The 13,680-nt window shown below is 41.4% G+C and overlaps 1 protein-coding gene across 13 annotated transcripts in view; it reads left to right on the top strand.

Annotated features, from left to right (window-relative positions):
• FNBP1 (formin binding protein 1) overlaps positions 1-13,680 on the top strand; it is a 122,396-nt gene that overhangs the window by 43,998 nt on the left and 64,718 nt on the right. For all 13 annotated transcript variants that reach the window (XM_032478636.1, XM_032478642.1, XM_032478640.1 and 10 more), the window contains exons 3-4: positions 10,009-10,065; positions 10,797-10,944. In XM_032478636.1, coding sequence (XP_032334527.1) covers positions 10,009-10,065; positions 10,797-10,944 — 205 coding nt within the window. The remainder of the gene's footprint in view (positions 1-10,008; positions 10,066-10,796; positions 10,945-13,680) is intronic.

Raw genomic sequence — 13,680 nt, 5'->3', positions numbered from 1 at the left:
CACATTTCACAACTTGAAACAGAACAGCAGTGTTACCGCTGTGATGGTCATCTCTTGGGAAGTACTTTCCCTGAGATTTAAATATTAACATGTTTCGTTACATCCCTGCGAAATATCTAAATTTGTACTCATGGGGAGAAGCTGATTGAAAAAAGATTATGAATAATTGAGCACTGCCGTCAGGACAGTTACTAATCCTGTGGTTGTGTCTTCTCATCTTTTATGCTGAGATCTGGGCACAGTAATCATCCTGTCTATCCTTTGTTGATTTGCTTTCCCACCTACCTGAGTCTCATGGCTTCTCTTTCCTCAAACCCCAACTCCTCCTTTCCCATCCTCACTGCTTGCTTCCTACTTGACTGAGAAAATTGAAGCCATCAGAAGAAAACGCCCTCAGACTCTCGCACTCTCTAACCCACCCGCCAGCGTCTGTTCCCACACCTGGATCCCCCTGCCGCCAAGATGCTCCTGTCTAAATCCAGGCCCCCTCTCATGCACTAGGTCTCACCCCACTGGAACTCTGTCCCAGTATCTCCTCCCTCCTAGGTCATCAATTCTTCACTCTCTTCTAGATTATTCCCTGTTGGCACAAAAACGCGCCACTCTGTCTCCCATTGTTAAAACAAAACAAAACAAAACTTCTCTTAAGTTCCCTTTCCCCACCTACTACCACCATTTCTTTGCCTCCCTTTGCAGCAAACCTTCCCAACAGTGTCCTCCCTCGCCGTCTCCAGTTCCCTCCTCTCACTATTAAGCTTGCTGGCACCTCTGCACCAGAACTGCTTCTCAGGGCACCAGTGACCTTCATCTTGTCCCACCCAGCCGCCTTTCCTCACTCCTCCCTGTCCCTGACCCCTTGGTGGCTTTGATGGGGTGGATGTTCCCTCCTCGAAACACTTTCTACACTTGGCTTTGAAAAGGCCTGTCCCTTGGCTTCCTTCCTATCTCACCAGAAGCTCTTTGGACGCTCTTCTCAGCCTCCCTCGCGGGTTCCTCCTCTCCTCCTGCCTCTTCACCCTGATGTGCCCCGCGCCCAGTTCCCGGTCATCTTCCCCGCTCAGTCTGTCCTTTCTTGGCGATCTCATCTGTCTCGCGGCTGTAAGTACTGATCTCTAAGGCAACGATGTGTAGGTGATATGTCTCCAAGCTAGACCTCTGTCCTGAACTCCAGATACAGGTGACCCAGAACCTCCATGTGCATGTCTAAGAACATCTGAAGGTTCCACGTCTGAAACGGAATCTCTGCCCTCAAAATCTACATCTCCACGGCCCAGCTTCCCCCGCCCCCTCAAGGGCTGCCGTGTCCTTCCTTGCTTGGGTTAAAAACACCGGAGTCATCTTTGGTTCCTCTCTCTCACATTCCCCCTGCCCCCATCCACGCCATCAGGAAGTCCTGGTGTCTCTACTTTTCAGATTTTTCCAGGACCTTCTCACGACCTCCACTGCTACCACTGTGGTCCAAGTCCCCGTCACCTCTTACCCGGCTTATTGTGAGTCCTGTAACTGGTGTCCTTTATTCCTCCCTTAGCCCCTATTGTCTGTCTTTTCCACAAAGCAGCCAGATCATGGTACTCCTCATTCAAAACACCAGCACCTCCCCATGTCAGTCAGAGTGAAGCCCAGATCCGTGCAGCAGATGTCCTACCCCTGGCCCCACGTGAACAGGTCCCCGTGCGTCTCTGACATCATCTCTTTCTCTCTCTCTCTTCGCATCTCTGCTCTAAACCTGCCGGCCTCCTTACAGTATCCTGCACACGCCAGGCACGCTCTCACCCCGGAGATGCTACCCTGGCCTTTTGTATAGATGTCACCTGTGAGTTCCTCCCCCAGGACCCACGTGGCCAACTCCCTCACCTCCTTCAGGTCTCCCCTCATACGCCATGTGCTCAGTGAGGCCTACTTTGTCTCCCTGCTGTACTTTTCAGTTTTTCCAAAGCACTGATCACTTTCTAATGTTACACAATGTTCTTACAGGTTGTGTTGTTGCCTCCTGCTCCCTCCCAGCTAGGATAGAAGCCTCTCAAGGGCAGGGCTCTTTGAGTTGCGCTCACTAATGAATCCCCATAGTATGGAACAGGGCCTGGCACATAATAGGTACTTAGTAAATAGTTGTAGGAGTGAATCAGCAGGGCACACAGGTCAACAGTACTGGGGCAGCACTGCTTCAAGGGGAGTGTTTGCACAGGCCCCTGAGAGCTGATGAGGGTTGAACAACAAATGGAATGACCAGCAAGGTATCAACAGAGTTCAGGGTGGGGAGGGGGCTCCAATGAACAAGATACAGGAAGTGCCAGAGCTGGAGGGGCTCACCTTCTCACTATGGAAAACAGACTGCATGCAAATAAGCAAGGCAGTCCATCGTTTAAAGATAGCATTTATCACCCAAAAGATGTAAAACCAGTGATGCGATAGAGCGTGGTAGGGGGCAAGGGTTACTAAGCGAGACTGGCTTGAGAACTGACGGCCAAGGAGAAAGCAAGCATGCCAAGGTCTGAGAGTAGTTCTCCCAGGATGTGGAATCAGCAAGTGCAAAGGTCCTGAGGTCAGACATGTTCAAGGAATGAAAAGGCCAGGGTCCCTGGAGCATATTCAGCATAGACGTGCTTGAAATGTCAGTATCACGTTGAAAGCCATCAGGATCTTTTGAGAGAGAGTCTGTCATTAAATCATTTCTGCTTTAGAAGAAAAAAAATGCTAACTTATTTTAGACATAGAAGATGATAACCAGGGCTTTGGTTTCTGGGGGTTAACAAACTACTGGCCATGGCCATGGCCAAATCCATCACTGCCTGGTTTTGTAAATAGTATTATTTGAATACAGGTGTATCCATTCATTTATGCCTTGTCTATGGTTGCTTTTAAAAAACAGTGGCAGTTGAATAGTGCAGCAGAGACCATGTGACAGTGACCTACTTGCAAGTCTAAAGTATTTACTGTCTGGCCCTTTATAAGTATTTATATATATATGAAGCTTATATGTTGCTGACCCTGCCATAGTTACTATCTATCCGAGGCAGTGTAGGGTCAAATTCTTAATACAATTTTAAAACATCTTATGTGACTTATATGAGAGAGCCAACTATTGATTGCGCATAGCAACTGTTTCTTTTTTTTTAAACTAAATTATTTGTTATGACCAGGTAAAAAATTTATATGATTAAAAATTCTAAAGGTACAGCATGGTGTGCATTGGCGTGTCCTTTCTCTTACCCCTGTCCCCACAGACAATAAATATTATCTGTCTCTTATGTATCCTTCCAGAGAGATATTATGCATACATAGGCAAGTAAGTGAATTTTTTCCATTGCTTCTTCAGCAGTTCTGTGTGCCCTTACCTTTCTGCATCCAGGAGATTATTCTGAGAGTTCATTGTTTTTTGTTTTGTTTTGGTTGTTTGTTTGTTTGTTTTACAGCTTTTACAGTGTTGCATTGAATTGGTGGATACATTGATTGTTTCCAATTGTTTACAACTCTGAATAAAGTTGCAATGAATAACCTTGAGTAATACCCTTTGGCAAGCCTGCCTAGAGAAGAAGTTCCTAAAAGTAGCATTTTGGTTCTAGTAGAATTTGCCAAGTTGCCCTTCTCGGAAGTTGTGACCCTTATCACCATCCCAGAGTGTGTGGCAGTGCTACTTAACTTGACCTTCAGTGCTTCATGTTACCCTTTTTTTTTTTTTTTTTTTTCAATCTTTGCCAATTTGATAAGTAGAAATTGTTAAGTCTGAGTGATAATTTGTGTTCCTTTTAGTATGAATGAGGTTCAGTGTTTAAGCCATTTGTATTTTCTTCTTGATGAATGATTCTTGTCCTGGTCAAAAAAAATTTTTTTTTAATTGGAGCTCTTGTAAATAAGAGATAACTATGCAGAAGTCATCTTATAAACATATTGCATACTGTATATACAAGATATTCAATTTGAATTTACTTGAACAGTAAAAAAAAAGACATTAAAATGAAACTAAAGGATTTGCTGAACTTGAAATATTAAATTCTTGTAAGATTTAGCAAAAAGATTAGGAAAAACTTGTAGGGTTTCATTACTGTTTGGTTCTTTTTTTTTTTTTTTTTTTAACTCCGTGTTGTGATTTTAAACAGGCTCAACTGACTCACTGCTAGGAAAGATAAATAATATTTACTGGTTTTACTTCCTCTCCTAACTGAGTTATATAGTTTGGTCTGTAATATGAGTCTCACAGTTAATTTCTCTTAATTATAGATTTATGCTCATCACCATTCTTTCTCCCACAGCCTCTGCATTTGTTCGTTGGCATCAAGAAAAATAGGGATATTTCCCCCTTAGTAGGAGCTTGTGGCATAATCCTTGAGTTCTCTCTTGTTTAAGAATACAGTCGTCCCTCTGTACGCGTGGGGAATTGGTCCCAGCACTCCCCACAGATACAAAAATCTGAAGATGCTCTAACAAGGCATAATATTTGTGTATAACCTGTGTGCATCCTTCTGCACACTCTAAGTCATCTCTAGATTACTTACAGTACCTAATACAATGTAAATACTATGTAAATAGTTGCCAGCATGAGGCAAATACAAGTTTTGCTTTTTTGTAACTTTCTGGAATTTCCCCCCCAGTAATTTTGATCTGCAGTTGGTTGAATCTGTGGATGGAGAACCCACAAATGTGGAGGGGAGGCTGTACTTGACCACTATTTGAGTTTATTATTCTCTGGTTGTTCTTTCTCTCCAAACCATGTTGCTGCTGCATTGTCTTGTGGTGGAAAAGTCTAGGGCCCGCCAATTTTTTTTCCTTTTGTAAATGACTTGCTTTTTTAACTCTGTAGGTGAAGAATTTTTTTTGTTCCACTTAACAGTTTGATCATTTCACCAAGTTATGCCTTGTGGTTGATCACGCTTCATCAACTTTCCTTAGAGTCCTTTCATATGCAAAATCAACTCTTTATTTCAGGGGAACTTGCTTCCATTATATCTGAATTTTTTTTCTAGTCTACTTACTGGGTTATAGTCTTTGGAGATACGTGGTTTTCCTTGTGTTATGCCATCTTATTCTTTAGGTCTTTTTTATTTTATTTTTTCTGATTATGAGAATTGCTTTCCACATTTTGATTACCTCAAAACTTTCCTCTATTAAATTTGATATCCAGCGTCATTTATTTATTAGCTCTGGTGCAGTATGTTTTAGTTCCTAGTTCATTTTCTTAGCTTTGCAGCCTCCCTTTTCTTCCCCTTCTGTTTTATCCTGTAGTCCAGGGACTGTTGCTTTATTGGCTTTGTGTTTGTGTTAAGTTTGTCTTAAGTGTCAAATATCCTGGAGGAGCTTGGCTTTGCTTCGTTCCTTGTGTGTTTCCTTCCAGATTGGTTTTTCTCTGTCATTTTCTTTCTTCCTTCCCTCTTTCCTTCCTTCTCTTCTGTGTTACATACCGCACCTTTTCACCTTCCTTATATTTCATATGGATAGTCTGGTGAAGTGATGCACGAGTTACAGACTCTAGAGTCCCACTGCCTGGCATGGTCCTTCCACTTAACAGTAGTGTGATTTGGGGCAAATTACTCTCTGTGCTTTGTCTTTGTCCTCTGTGATAGGTGAATAAGACTAATAATGATAATTCCCACCTTATAAGTTAAGGGGACTTAATGAGATAAAGCATGTAAACCTCTCAGGCTGATGTCTATGCATGTTTTTGTTACTAACATCAGCAACACCAGTGCCCCGTCTGACCTGACAGGATGTTGCTGTGCTTCTGGTAGCACTGGTCTTTCCCTCTGAGCTCCATCATAGGGGAAGGGTAGCGGAAAATGTTACCAAACTGGATTCGTTTGTCGACATGCAGCAAGTCAAACACTGAGATGCCAAGGTTTGCAGCAGAGAGAGGGTTTAATCACAAGGCAGCCAAGTGAGGAGATGGGAGAAAAAGTCTTAAGTCCACCTCTGGGAAGGCAAGGGGCTTGGGATATTTATGGGATAAAGAGGCAGGGTGGTCTTAGGTGTGGAGAAAGGTGATTGCAGGTAGGGAAAAGGAGAGGTCCTCAGTGTCCTATGCACGTGTATCTGGGTTACTTCTTCAAAGGCTTCATGTTCAAGAATGGAGGTGCCTAGCATGATCTGAGAGTGGAATTTTTGGCCCTCTTGACATCAAAAGACCATTCACTGGACACCTGTGCAGGTCCAGTTTTAGGGCCGGTGGTCCCAGCCAGTCTTAGCCGGCTTGAGCTCGAGCTAGACACAACTGACTCCAAGTCCTAGAAAACAACTCAGGCAAACATCTGATTGTTTGGGCTGCGTGATGCTTGGAGGACATGCAAGCCTTTTGCAGCAACAATTAAAGCAAGCTTGCTTGGTGAAGGCAGGTTACAAGTGGAGGGATTTTTAACAAGCTCAAGAATTTCTGTTAGTCACCAGTTTCCATTAACCCCATGGGGCACAGTTTCAAAGCGCCTGGTTTTGTACATCTTGTCTTTGAGACTGAGTTCTGTTGTCTCTTCTGAAAATTTTTTAGAGGCTCTGTTTTGGCATTCCTGTGCCTTTGGAATCTCTAGGTTTGGGGTGATCTCCTTCCAGCCATTCCGCTTGGAGCCCTGGGAAGTGGGCACCCTGGGGGCCAGCCCTGGCTCCTGGCAAGTCTTGGAATCTGGGTGGTCAGCCTGCATGTCTTCCTCCCAGAGCTTTTCTGTCAGTGTTCCCTAGGTGCTTACTCATCCCTCAGTTTCCTTCTGCCTGAATCGATTTTCAGGGTTTTGTGGACTTACTTTCCCCGCTTTGACTCTGAGGGTGGGGTCAGCATCTGTCCCTCACTGTCCCAGGATCTCCTGTCCCTCTCCCTGGTCCCCAGTTCTCTAAGTGTGGAGACTGGAGTTATGCTCCTTTCTTCATTGGTTTATTTTCTGCTGTTGAAAAATTTTCCTGGCTTTTATGTTTCACCTCTCATTGGAAAAGCACAAGTCCCTGATCAGACTTCATTTTGCCATCTTTATCTGGAAATCTTGTGGTCAGCTTTTAAAACTATAAAGGAAAGACAGAAAAAACAAAACATTCCTGGGTCCAACCCTGGACCTTCCATTTTAAAGGGTTTGGAATGGGGCCCAAGCATCTCCTTTTTATTTTATTTTTTATTTTTTTTAATTTAAAAATTTTCATTGACGTACAGTCAGTTACAATGTGTGAATTTCTGGTGTACAGCACAATGTCCCAGTCATGCATGTACATACATATATTCATTTTCATCTTCTTTTTCATTAAAGGTTATTACAAGATATTGAACATAGTTCCCTGAAGCATCTTCTTTCTAAAAGGCTCCCTGCAGCTCTTAGGATCAACCAAATTTAAGCCCAGTATCCATATTAAAAGATACGTATTTCCCTCTTACCTTTTAATTAGCCTATCTGAAGAGCAAAAATACAAAACACTTGAAATTTCTTAGAAAGATTCCATAAATTTAGAGATGCTTTTTGTGGCTTATTTGCTTGCTTGTTTATTTTTTGTTTTTTGTTTTTTTTAAATTGAAGTATAGTAAGTTACAATTGTAGGGTTTTTTTTTAATAACCTCATACAAATAGGATGAGAAAGCCCATCTCCAGAGAATAGAAATGAAGGTTGATCTTTTTTTTTTGTAGTGTTGTTCCCTGAGAGAAATATCCTTAGATCTGCAGCTCCCTTCTAGACTTCTTAAGCTTTTAGTTTTCTGCTGGCATTTTGAGTGAATTATTCATTGATGCTTTTAAGAAGCATTTTGAATGCTGTATATGCTAACATTGTCAAAGTGATACTCGTTCATCAGAACTGGACAGTCTTTAGAGAAGATCACCCACAACAGTCTTTACTCATCCTTAGATTTGACTGGTAAAATAGAACTAAGAAGAGTGTTAGTCTCACCTGGATCTATTCAATTAGATACAAAATTTACTTTTATGGCTGCTAAGGACTGGAGGCTAAAAAGAAAATGTGTATTTCAATAAACTGTTAAAATAACAGTTCTGGAAGAGTTTTTATGTAAGATGAGAATTTAAAAGTGGGATTTTCAGAATATAAAAATGAATATATCTATATATATGCATGACTGGGACATTGTGCTGTACACCAGAAATTGACACATTGTAACTGACTACACACCAATAAAAGGAAGATAAAAAATAAAAGTGGAGTTTTCCACTTGTAATTTATAGAAGAAATGGTTAATATTGAAAACCATGCACTAAAAATGCCTCACAGGCAACCTCTAGGCTTTTCAGTACTCCAAATCCTATATCTGCTACCCTAAATATATTTGGAAAAGAAGTTATTGATTATCTAATCATCTGCTTTCCATGGCTCCCTTTCATTCCAGGTACATGTAAATGGGAGCTATTTGTTTTTCCTAAATCTACCTTTTTTAAGGACTGATTTTAGAAAGCCAACTCAAAGAACTGTACTGTGCTTTCAATATACAAGATCTCTCTCTTTTGCATTATTTTTTCTCCAAAGGCACATTCTTTAAGGAAATAGTGCTTTTTCACATTCTTTTGGATCTAGATCTAGTAGATATGTACTTTGATATGTACCCAGAGTATCAGTAGAGGAAAGCTGACGTAGTTTAAATGTAGCTCACGTGATAGTAACCTCCAAGCAAGTACGTTTTTCTTTCATCGTTTTGTCTAATTGTACATCTCACTGTTATATACTCATGCCTTCATTTTAAAGTAATTGCCACCATCACTATTTTATTGGGTGATGTATATTTGCTTGGAATTTCTGAACTTTAAGGGACAATAGTGGTCACTCTATCCACCCACCTCAGATTTACAGATGAGGAACTGGAAACAGAGACGTGCTCACTGCTTTTGTCCAAGGTTACACCATCTAGGCACTTGGCCTCTGGATTCCCAGAGCAACGTCCTTTGTTCCAAAGTCCACTGCATCTTGTGTCACCTAGTAACACCTGTTAGAGATAAACTCACATCTGACTTTGTAAGATGTACCTTGCTCAAAATTGTAAATTTATTATTGCCCATTTTTTCTAGGCAAATCTGTTGATTTAGGAGAAATGAAAGAAATTATAATGTGAAATAATGAAAGTAGCTACTCTATCAAAGAGGAATAGCAACATGGAATAAACAGGGAAGTGAGTACTGAGATGCTGTCAAATGAAGAGTCCCACAGTGGACCATTTGCCACCTCCTTCGGCTGTTCTGCTAACTACAGAAGTGAAAATCAGGACCCCAGAGAAATCAGCCAGTGCAACCAACGTTAGTGAGATTTCTTTTTTCAAGAGCACCTCTGAGTTTTTGCGTGAATTTAAACATGCAGAATGTAGAGGAGAGTATTTGGATTCTCGACCTGGAGATGGGATTAGGAAGAGAAATTAGAGCGATTTGGGCTAATCTGAGTGTGTTCAGTGCAAGCCTGCTAGGGAGGTGAAAAGTTCCCGTTAAATGTCTTAGCATGACCATCCCCACAAAATCGTTTCTACTGCCTTCGAGAAGACTTACTCACAGGTAGCTTTCACTAGCTCTTTGGGAGAGAAGCCACTCAGCCTTGAAAACATGTCCTTGGCACTTGAATTATTTTTTCCTTTTTCTCTTTTCTTTTCTTTTTCTTTCTTTCTTTCTTTTTTCCAATTTTTTCGGCACTTTGATTTTTTAATTTAAGCATTTGGACCCAGTCCGTATGCTTGCCTTGGATTCAAAGCAAGAATGTCTGACTGAGTGTGATCATAAGGGAATGGTGGCCTGGTAGGAAAAAACTGCCCTCAGCTCAGTGCTGCAAACACATAGGAACACGTGGTCTGCTCTCTCCAGTTAAATAACGCAGGTCTTAACATCCAGGTAAGTGACCAGCTGGCGACCACTTCTGTTCTCATTTGCTCTCCCTTCAGGTAAAAGATTCAAAGCTATGCTAGTCCTTCATGTTGAAAGAAGGAAGGAAATAAATGGGTTTCAGCCGTGGACATGTTGTGATTTTTTTTTTTAACTTGTAAACAAATGCACTAACTTCATCTTTCATTCCTGATTTCTCAATTATCCTTCTATATAAGATGACATGTCTGCCTTTTTGTTTTAGGAATCTTTCGAAGAAATACCAACCTAAAAAGAACTCGAAGGAGGAAGAAGAATACAGGTATGTTTATCATTGATGGTTATGTGGTAATAACTATATGCCGCTGGTGATGATTATGAAGGAAATCTGCATATATTTTGTAGATAAAACAGAGCTACAAAAACAAGTCGCCTTCCCTATTCATATTTGTGTCCGTTTTTAAATTGCAGGAGAGAAAATAAAAATCTCCTCAAATAACGTTTCTTATACTGAGTCACTAGACCCATTCCAGACTGTTTCAATTAAGGTAATTAGGAAAAGCTTAGCATATAATCTAAGCAAATACAGGAAGTGTGGACTATGCAGTCTACGTCTTGATTTGGTTTTGTAACATGAGGAGTCTCCTTCATACTGTTCGTTCATCTGAGAAATATGTCCATTTCAGACAGCAATGAAGACATCTTAACATGGACAGCCCAAAAGCATTACGTCTCTAATTGAGATAGAAATATCCATTACATTAGTACATAGGGTACGTATATGTACTTTGGGTTCTATTTGGGCTATGAACAAAGCCAAACGGTGCCCTATGTAGAGCAATTTGGTTTCACAAAATGAAAAGTGGTACAGTAGTAATTAATTCTGCGCCATTTTGAGGACAAGAATCTTATGGGTAATGAATTGTCAGGACCCTTTGGGAGGCGGATGCAAATTAACCTGACTTTAATTACTGTTTCGCTGGCGGGAAGCAGCGTTAGGGAGGACGACGTGCCTTGTTTGAAAAGGGGTGGTGTGCGCCTTCTTCCCCACAGGTACACGGCATGTCAAGCCTTCCTTTCCACCCTGAACGAGATGAATGACTATGCCGGGCAGCACGAGGTTATCTCCGAGAACATGACCTCCCAGATCACCGTGGAGTTAGCACGCTACGTCCAGGAGCTGAAGCAGGAGAGGAAATCGGTAATGAAAACTTGCTTTTTCGTCCTAAGAGGTGGATCAAAGATGATGGAACTATCCCTAGAAGCTTTAAAAGTAAATGCAATCATGTAAGATGGTGGGTCTTAAAAGTTGCCACCTCCGAGAATTGTATACACACGATGGACCCTGTTCCTGGAAAATGTTTCTAGGTCTTTACGTATGATTTACAGGGTCCCTCAGACACTCTGAAGCTCCTCTGGGGACCCCAGACTACTAACTCCTTTGAGGAATTTAAATATATTTGAGGCTCTCAGGCATACGAGAGTAACCAATATGATACGGTATACACTGTGCGGAATAAATTGTATTAAAACACATACTTACAAGGAGTTCAAAAGAGCCAGAAAGATGACCTCAGTTACATCCACTCCAGCCTGGGGCTCGTCCATTGCCATCTAATGAAGAGGGCCTTTTTGTTCCTCTGGGCATCATTACGATCTTTTCATAGCTTTTATTGTTAACAGAGGAGAAAAATGTACACTCAAGTAAAGTGTATTCACAGTCAAGATTTTGCCCTAAGAGATTTAGCATTAAGCCGTCATCTGTATCACAGTACTTGGATCGCGTGTGAGGTGCATAATAATTTGTTAGTCATCAAATACCAACGTTGGCCAGTGATAGGCTTTTTTTTTTAATATAAATTTGAGTCCTTGGTGATTCTTTTGGTGCTCTGGAGACAAATGAGCCAAGATCGATAGGGTTCTTTTTTTCTTTTTTCTTTTCTTCCTCCCTTAACAGAGGCACTGGGGATCGAGCCCAGGACCTCGTGCATGCCAAGCATGCGCTTTACCACTGAGCTGTACTCCTCACCCCCCAATAAGGTTCCTGCTGAAATGGAGGAGACAAAACATAATAATGGCCAAAATAATTGTTTTAATTGCAATTGTGATCGTTGTGACAGTCTCAGTACCAGTACTGTGAGAGCATAATGGGAATACCTAATGTGCCCATGCTCTGGGTTAGGGAAAAACTTCCCAGGGGGCTTAACAGTTGAGGCTTTCACAGGACTTGAGGGACAAGTAGGAGTTGCCTGGGACAAGCATTCAATAGAGGGAGCAGCCATGCAAAGGCCCCGAGGCAGGAAGGTGTTTGCGGCATCTGAGGAGTTACGTTCTTTCTAAACCATAAATACGGAGCGCATGGCTTTGGGTATGTTTAGAAGTTAGGAAGAGATGTATGCCTTAGGATCAACCCATTGGGTTAAAAAAAAAAAAGTTAATAAACTGAGATGATGTTTTTATCTATTCACATTAGAGCAGTGATCCTCCAGCAGGCACGCTTTTACCTCACACCCCGGCAACATTTTTCCATGTCTGGAGACATTTTTGGTTATTTGGGGCATTATAGCTGGGGTGGGGGGTGAGGTTGCTACTGGAATCTAGTGCATAGAACCCAGAGATGCTTTAAGCATCCTATAATACACAGGACAGCCTCTGAAATAAAGAATTACCTGGGCCAAAATATCCACGGTGCCAGGGCTGAGAAACCCTGCACCAGAGCCCCAGTTGGATGGCAGCCGCTATAGTCTATTCACTAAAGGAGAGCTTTTCTTTTATACGATGGAGAGGAAGCAGTGGAACAGGATACTAAAGTTTGGAATGAAACAAAATACCTAATATTATCATAAAGTCAACATAATAAATTTGAACATGATGTTGGACTGTTTCTCTGGTTCCTGAATTTCCCTTGACCTTGCAAAGTTTATACCTTTTTCTTATTTGTTACTGGGGTCGGTGCCTTGTATCTCTTGACTGACCTTCTTCCACTCATCCAGTTTAACATTTTAGCCAACATCCTAACCTAAACAAAACTCAGTGCATTTACCTTAGTGGGAAATATTAATTCTATTTCTGGACTGAATCCTGAGATGTGAAGCCCACAGAATCTGGCCTCCTCCTACTTCTTTGAATTCCTCCCCTCCACTCACATGTTTTCCTTGCTGCTTCTCATCCCTGCCCTGTGTGATTCTGCCTCAGGGCCTTTGCACTGGCTTTTCTTGCCTTGGGAAGCTTTCCCCCCAGATATCTGCAGTGCTTACTTCCTGACTTCTTTCTGAGGAATCTCACCTTCTCATGGAGATCTCCTTGTCCACCTTATTACAAGTTATAAAATCCAACCCCCACACCATTCCCACCCATTTCTGCCACCTTCCCCTGCTTTATTTATTTTTTCTTTAGTACTTACCAGCATTTAACATTTTGTGTATTTACTTGTTTGTTTTTTTTCACCCTACACTGTAAGCTCCACAAGGCTCAGAATTTTCTTGTCATCTTTTGTGTCCTGAGCACCTGAAACAGTGCCTAATGTGGCACAAAGCAGGCTCTCAATAAATACTCTTGGATTGAAAGAAAGAATTGAGAAGTAGAAGCAGCAGTCTTAGACAGAGCTTTGTTTTCAGCCAGACTTTGTTTTCCTAGTTGGGGATCCTTGTATTTCTTTGCTGTGTTATGATTGGGTCCTTTTGGTTTATTTACTTACTCTTAATCATATGCCTTTCTTTTATAGTCTATCATATCTGTATTTTGAATTCTTTTCCTTTTTTAATTAAAAATTATAGTAATTTAATGAGTAAATTATAGGTGGTGCAGGTACACATTGAATAATAACTTGCAATCCACAGTGTTCCTTTTATTTTAAGCAGAATCACAGGTTACACATCTCTGAGTCAAATGTTCTCTTGAGAGGAGAAGCAAACCACATGCTCTCTCAAAACATTTT

This window comes from Camelus ferus, chromosome 4 (assembly GCF_009834535.1).
Source record: "Camelus ferus isolate YT-003-E chromosome 4, BCGSAC_Cfer_1.0, whole genome shotgun sequence".
In the NCBI taxonomy this organism is placed as follows: domain Eukaryota; kingdom Metazoa; phylum Chordata; class Mammalia; order Artiodactyla; family Camelidae; genus Camelus; species Camelus ferus.
Note: the sequence above shows the minus strand (reverse complement) of the source record. Positions and strands in the feature narration are given on the sequence as shown.